This window comes from Sinocyclocheilus rhinocerous, unplaced genomic scaffold (assembly GCF_001515625.1).
Source record: "Sinocyclocheilus rhinocerous isolate Xijiao unplaced genomic scaffold, SAMN03320098_v1.1 scaffold269, whole genome shotgun sequence".
Classification (NCBI taxonomy): Eukaryota; Metazoa; Chordata; class Actinopteri; order Cypriniformes; family Cyprinidae; genus Sinocyclocheilus; species Sinocyclocheilus rhinocerous.
The window spans coordinates 66,326-74,321 of record NW_015652298.1 but is presented as its reverse complement, the minus strand read 5'-3'; the positions used below and the strand labels follow the sequence as shown (position 1 = coordinate 74,321).

Genomic DNA, 7,996 nt, shown 5'->3' with positions numbered 1-7,996 from the left:
AGTCACTGAAAAAGCTGTTTCAGTGTATTTTTTTTTGCACGACACACACACACACACACACACACACACACATTAAATATCACCACCTACTAGCTGTATGAACAATGAGGCCCATAGTTGTAAAGTCCATTAAGATCTTCATCTATGTGTAACAGCCGTGTTATCTCAGGGTGAGAGGACAGTAAGTGATTTGTGCGTGTGTTAAGAAGCTCGTGTTTAAACCTCTGGAATCATAAAGCTCTGTGGGAATGACTGAAGCCGGAGCAGCCGACGCTATTTTTAGTGTCTGGGTTGCCCGGGTTACCACAGGCAAAGAGGCACAGCGTTCGCAGAGAGATTTGAGGCGACGTGTGAATGGGGAAGCACTCAGCCTGCTGCAAAGTCACATTTCTCAACAATGCTGCTTGGCACCACCTTAGACTTAAACTAGGGTTTTAAAAATCAACTGCATCCTCATTTATTTAACTCTGTTGCAAAACCTAATGTGCAGACCTACTTAGACAGCAAATTTAAGGCATCATTGCTTCAATGTGAAGACTGTTCTAAAAGGTAGGCTGCAACATTATGTGTTGCCTTCTAAGGTGCCTGATTTTGGCAGCCGGCATTGTAGTCTACTCTCCCAGGATCAATAAACAGTCCTCCATAAAATGCGCACTTTTATAAAGAATATCTCTTTGGATTTGAGACTTTAGTCTTTGCAACTTTACAGAACTTCTTTATGCACCAAGAGCTTGTAACACTCCAAAGAGAAAGGAAAAATTTAAATTGCATCATATGACCCCTTTAACAAATAGAAACTATGTGTTGTTTATTAAAGTAAAAGTTTAAAAACCCAAAAAATGAACATTGCCCTTAAATGTACTTGCCTTTTAATTATGGCACTATTAGCGTTCCATATGGCCTTAGCCCACAACAGCGCTCTTCCAATAAGAAGTGATATCAGGAATGCTACCTTAGTGCGATCGGAGGAAAACTTCTGCGGCTGCATCTCGATGAACATGGCTGTGCTGTGTGTGTATTTGTAGTGTGGCTTGATTGGTGACAGCAGGTGCGGGTGATCAGAATTCAGGTGACTGTGATCGGGTAATTATCCTGGATGGTGACTGAAGTGACTGTGATGACTCCCTGACAATACATACATACATTTATGACAATACATTTATTTAGGTTAACTTACAATATGTAGGCCATGTCAGGTATAATTAACATTGGACTTTTGAATTATTGAAAATCAATATATCCATTTATTGGAGTTTGTGTATATTACAAAACTTCTCAAAAGTGCAAGAAAGAAGCAAAAATACAGTTATATTATTGAGTCAAATTATCAGTCTCTTGCAGTCTCAAACTACCTAAATATTAGTGTGTAATCTGAGCATTTTGGGCCTATTTATTTTTATTCTTATAATCAATAACTGTAAGTCTCGAGTCTTATATTTTATGGTCATTCTGATTAAATTATGTCATTCGCAGTGAGTAGTTGAATTATTCCCTAATAAAAGAAACATTATGTACACAGTTTTGTACTTTTGTCTTATTTAATTTTCAAATATTGTTTTGCTTAAAATAAGTTTTAATATTGTGATCCATCTTAGAGCTGGAAGTTTTGGTCGATGGCTTTGATCTTTTTAATTGAAGAATGTTTTGAAATCCCCATGGAGAGGAAAATGGATAGGGAAAATACTTACGGAACCACTGAAGGCAGTGGATTAAAATAAAGATGAAGCACTTTTCTGTTTTGTTGTTTTTGCCCGTTGCCATCTCGGTACGAGTGCTTGTGCCAGCTGCTCTGGAAATGTCACATTATATTGTTGTTAGTAACATGTCTTACACTATGTTTATAATAGGCATGAGACATTTGATGGAACCAAATGAGAGCTCTCTCCCTCCTCCTCTGTCTGGTTTTCCTCTTGTTCTCTTTCTCAGTCAATGCACTAAGACCTGGTTTCATATTTACATTGCATCTCAGGCTATAGGCAACTGGAAATCTGATTCCGGATCCCCTTGGTAAATATTTATGAAGCATCTCTGGGTCAGTTTAACATTCTAGAACATTGTGGCAGAGATTCGTTTGGACGAGTAGAGATCTGGTGTCAGAACAGCTCTCATGGAGACAGACTGATTAGCGGGGCATAGAGGAGAAACAGTAATGTACAGTATGTGGAAAATAATGTGTTTTTTTAACTTTAAACCGCATAAACACATTTCATTACACCAAATACACAAAATAATGTTCTTTTTAGCAACATCATATGACCCCTTTAATATGAGCTGTGAAGCTGCAGTAACACAAACACTAATTATAACACTCTATGACACTTTCGGCTCCACCCAAACAAATTTGCATGCTGTGTATCAGTTCTGTGCCTTAAAGGAATATTTCAGGTTCAATACAATTTATGCTCAGTTGGCAGCACTTGTGGGATAATGTTGTTTTTCCACAAAAACTACTTGCTGTTTCATACATGTAGCAACAAGTAGGAAACAATATGCATGTCAAAAGTATTTTAGTGTGATGAAGTTGCTTAACTAGCATTTTTTGTGTGAAGTTATAGAAAATTTGACAACATTTTTGCCATGACATCGTAAAACAAAATCCCAAAATGGTCATAAATTGGCAAAAACAACTTTACAGCTCAAATAATTTGCCATTTTTACAGAAGAATGAATGGAAATTAGGGATCAGATTTTTTTTAAACAGCAAGGGATGAGTAATTATTTTTTGTGATATTTAACATTATACCACAAATGCTGTCGATTGAGCTTATCTTATGTTGAACGATATCACAGGCACAACAGTTGTGCCTCACTTTCAGTGCACACTGTTGCATTGTTGTCTCTCATGCTACATTGCATTCTGGAAGTATTTTGTCTCTTTCATATTGTTTATTTCTGAAGTACCAGTAAAGATGTACTAAGCCTAGATATTTGCCTTATTCCTGGGTTGACATGTTATTTTTTTTTCTCTCTCTGTCCTAGGATTAAACATGCCAACATAGTTTCCCTGGAGGACATCTATGAGAGTAAATCACACCTCTACCTTGTCATGCAACTGTGAGTGATTGATCATTAATTATAACTTTGCTGTTGCCCCATATTTTCATGCTTTCCACATGGAGTATGTGAGCCAAATTCAGCAAACAATTCAGCTATTATCTAGTGCAGCTGCCGTGTGCTGGTTGCCGTTTTTAGCTCCTTATCTCAAACTCATTCATTTCCGTGACTTAAAGGCTCTCCAAGTTCAGATGTTGTGTGGCTTTTATGGTAAATGAATCCCTAAAGATCTCAATGTTGGCCAAAAGCCAACTTTAAAGCATCTGTATGCAACAAATAAAAATGCAAAGGCATTATTACAATTAATATTATTGCTACCATACATAAATATAGACATTTAGACCCAAACATTCTCTACATAAGTATATGAATGCAAACGCTTTCATTGTATTTTGTAATATTTCAGAATTCATCCATAACACAGTGCAAGAATGTGTTGCATTCTCAGCCAGAGGGAGCGCTATAGTGGCATTTGTCATGTTTTAACAAAGTACACTTACATTAATGTGTTTACTAACATACTAAAAAAAAAAAATTTAACTGTAGTCTTATTTGATATTATTTTTAAATGTTATAGTATGTTTCTGAAATTGTTGTCATCTCCGAAGCAGCATGTTAAGAGCGAGCCAAAGTAACAGAGCAAAAAGTGTTCTTGCCATTTTCTCTGAACTTGAGATCTACTGATAGACCACACAGAGAAAGCACAAAATAACCATGTCCATATATGGGTCATGTGTTTAAAGAATGAAAAACTGTTTAAAGGTGAAGTGTGTAATTTCGATGCCACTAGCCATCACTAAACAAAATCGCAAAAACAATGATTTTCAAACAGTTTTTGCTGAACTGTCCCCCAATCCACCATTGGTTGAATAAACATATAGCCCTGCCCCAAACCTATTAGTTGTGGTGTGTTTCCCGTACAATAATGTAACGTACCCGCTTAACTACTTTAGTATGATGCATTGTTGGCGAAATTAAGCTAGTTAATCATGACTGTTTCCCGAAACTATAGTAACTTCTTTCACACTTCTGTTGTTTGAATATTGGCTCAAAGAATGGTGAAGTAATAACTTCTGTTTCTTGATCGCTTCATGATGGAAATGTCAGATTATTGCCGTAAATAATGCTGATAGCATTTGAAGATGACTTCGCTATTTTGTTCTCCATTGTTTTGCTGTATTTTAAGATGCTTCATTCAAACACGGGTTCCCTCTTACGTCATATGGTTCTACAACATTTACACATATGCACATTCTTCAAAAACCAGGCTTTGATTCACTTTACAAACTAACAGATACAAAATGAAACGTGTGTATACATACGGAATGATATATATATATATATATATATATACTGAATGATATATAGCTGTAGTTCCATCCACACAAATTTGCGAATGTTCGTTGGAAGTATGGTTTCGGGAAACGCTGAATTATGAACTATGTTGATAATGACACAACTTGAGATCATAGTTTGCTAACTATGCTTTTGGGAAACGCAGCCCTGGTCTGGATTCTCAAGCAAAGAGAGAAGTATTTTGAAAATGCCTCCTACAGTTGATTTACTTATAGTTGCTCCTGCATGTTAAGCTGTGAACTGGAGAAAAAAAAAAGGTTTTAACATTGAAAAAATGACACATTTCATCTTTAGACCAGACGATCCCCACAGGAGACACACAGCACAATACTAGAAGCTATCATGTGTCTATCTAACAGGCCCCATAGAGCTACAGAGAAGCAGGTAATGCATGACTGTGTGTGTCACCCCCCTCGGCTCTCTCTCGCCCCCTCATAGTGTCAACCTCTTTTAATTACTTATGTGCCAGAGAGCCTCGCTATTGTCTTTTCCACTGAGAAATCAAGGAAAAGGCTAAACAACCACACACACACATAGGCGCACAAGACCAATGAACAGAGCTGGGAAAATATGCTCACACCTGCGTCTTCACACCTACCATCTAAAATGTCAGTAGAGAGAGAGTTAGTTGCGTATATAGAGGAGAGAGACAGATTATATCACGGATGGCAAACGATGGAGAGAGAAACATGGCAAAGGGTCGTTTTCCACAACAGCTGTGTTAACAGAGAGATCAAGAGTGACAGAATGACAGAAAGGGAAGCGAGAGAGATGTTCATTGTCGTATTTTCCGGGTGATGGCAACTCTGCATGCAGACAGCAGGACTCCAAGCTTGCCTGGGCTTTCAACTCAGTGAGAGATTAACTCTGCATGCATGTACATGTGTGTATGTGTGTGTGTGTGTGTGTGTGTGTGTGTTAGCACCCACAGTCTTGATGCTTCAAATACCACAGACTATGAAATCCCACCCTCAGCGTTCCCTTCATCCTACACATGCGAAGAGACACAACACAGGCACTTCTGAATGAAGTTTCACTGTCTCCGCACTGTTTGTGTTGAGAAGTTGAAGAAGAGGAAATGGACAGCATGTCTTGTTCATCCAACAAATGGGTTAATCTCACAGAGAAATGCTGATATAATGTTTCACCTCAATAATTATATTCTGCCTTAATGAAATGAACCTTATTTCAGGACCAATAAGACTAACTGCATTTGTGACATTTATTTTGACAATTAAGCATATTTCCCCAATCTCTCATTACTGTAATAAAAAACAATCAATTGCATTACTATAGTACAATAAAAACAATATAATCTAAGATCATTTGTCCACATAGAGAATGTTTTTTGTTTGTTTTTTTCATTGCAGAAATGATAATTGGGAGAGAAAATATATAAAACAGTATACGTTTAATCCTTTTTTTCTTTACTTTTTATTTTCAGTGTGGAATATGACTTGGACGTTTTTTGACATTTCCATGAAATTCACTCATATAGAAAAAGCTGGAGTGTTTTAAGTGTGGTGGAAAAGCTCATTTTTTTGTTAGTCATCCCAGATCACCCTTAAAAAAAAGGCACTACTACCGTAGTGGCACCATTTTATAGTGATGGTGTCTCATGGTATTGCTTCTTTGATATATAATAGTCAGAGCCTTACTATGCTTCATGTCCAAACTCCTTGATATTACCATGGTATTTTTTTGTTAGTGCATGAGAATAAACATTAACCTGTTAATATAGATAAGGTAGTGTAAGCACTTCTAAGGAATGAAATCAATTTTCTGCTACAGAACTTATATGAGTCATCTTTGAAGTTTACTTAACCACAATGAGATATGTGTAAAAGAGAGAGGGTCTACCCAGTCTTTCAACATAAAATGAGTAAAACAGCTTCCTCTGGTGGTTGCGATGAAGTACAGCATCACCATGTGGTTCTGCTGTGATCCTGCTGTGCGCCAGTCTGTCTGGAGTAAAAAAAATGAAAGGGAGTGAGCATGTGCGTTGGTGTGTGTGAAAGACACAGAAACCGAAAACAGCTTTGCAAGCATCTCTCTGTTTTTCCATTGGCAGAGTGTCCGGTGGTGAGCTCTTCGACAGGATTGTGGAAAAAGGATTTTACACTGAGAAAGATGCCAGTAAGCTCATCCAGCAGATCCTGGATGCTGTGAAGTACCTGCACGACATGGGCATCGTGCACAGAGACCTGAAGGTGAGACAGCAGTTGGTCTGGAGGAAAACGGGTCTGATGGAACAGATTAAAGGAGTTGTTTTCAACCACAGAGTGTCAGAAATCTGTTCTGAAATTTTGAATCATCTTTTCCCATCCATAGAGCTTTAATCATTTCATTCAGGAGTCCTTGATGGTGCTCTTGAAATTAATAGTTGGGCCTTTGCCCCCAGAGACCAGGAAAGTAGTTCTAGGTAAATGGATCAATCAATGGCTCCAATCCCATTTTAAACTTTAGAATAAAGTCAAGGTGAAGAGGTAAGAATTATCATTTGGGTCAGTGCCGTGACCTAGCCCCACTTCTCATATGGGAGATGTGAGTTTGAAGACCCCCCACCAAAATCCAGGGAATTTTGCTGTCTATGAAATAACCACCTTGAACTCCTTAGTACACCTAGGAACTACCCAAACACCCATTCTGAGGACATTAGAAAACATTTTGTAAACTAAATAAATAAATAAAGTAAAACTGTAACATTCTTTAAAAAACTTTAATTTTATTAGTCTCCTTATTAAAGAGTGCATAACAATATATTTTGCATATATACATGTATGTATGTTTGTATATATGTATATGCTGCATTTATTTGAAATACAGTAAAAAGGTAATAAAAGTAATATTGTGAAATTTAAAGGAAGTTTTTTTCTATTTCATATTATTTTTATGTAATTTATTCCTGAGATGGCAAAGCAGTTTTCAGTGCCACACGATCCTTCAGAAAATCATTGTAAAATGCTGATTAGTTGCTCATGTAAAATTTCTTATTATTATTGATGTTGACAACAGTTGTGCTGCTTCATATTATTATTATTATTATTCTCATTTGTAAGTTGTTTTGGATAAAAGCGTCTGCTAAATGTCTTAATGTAAATCTATTGTTATTATTTAATTATTGATTATTAGAAAGCTCAAAAGAACAGCATTTATTTGAAATGGAAATCTTTCATAACATTATAAACCTCTTTACTGTCACTTTTGATCAATTTAATGCATTTCTGCTGAATAAAAACATTAATTTCTTTTAAAAGAAAACAAAAAGTGTTGATCAGGCTAAACTCTTGCTACAGAGTCAGTTATTACCATACGTTGACATATTTTCTGACTAGTTACTTTCCTTCATGGTTTCTGGGGTTACAGTTAAAGGCACAATATGTATGATTTTTTTATTAAAATATCCAGAAACCACTAGAACAGTGTTATATATTTTGCTGACTTGTGTACTTACATTGTCCCAAATGTTTCGAAGAATGTTTAAATCCAGAGAAATAAGCAATTTTAACTAGTGACACGGACCGTGTCTATAGTGTCATTGTGTCGCCTGCCAATGACGTCATAACCCCTCAATTTCCGGTTTTGT

General features: G+C 36.6%; 1 protein-coding gene across 4 annotated transcripts in view; it reads left to right on the top strand.

The window, feature by feature from the left end:
• Positions 1-7,996, top strand: part of camk1b (calcium/calmodulin-dependent protein kinase Ib) — a 74,980-nt gene that overhangs the window by 58,570 nt on the left and 8,414 nt on the right. For all 4 annotated transcript variants that reach the window (XM_016520338.1, XM_016520337.1, XM_016520336.1 and 1 more), the window contains 2 exons: positions 2,980-3,054; positions 6,482-6,620. In XM_016520338.1, the coding sequence (XP_016375824.1) occupies positions 2,980-3,054; positions 6,482-6,620 (214 nt within the window). The remainder of the gene's footprint in view (positions 1-2,979; positions 3,055-6,481; positions 6,621-7,996) is intronic.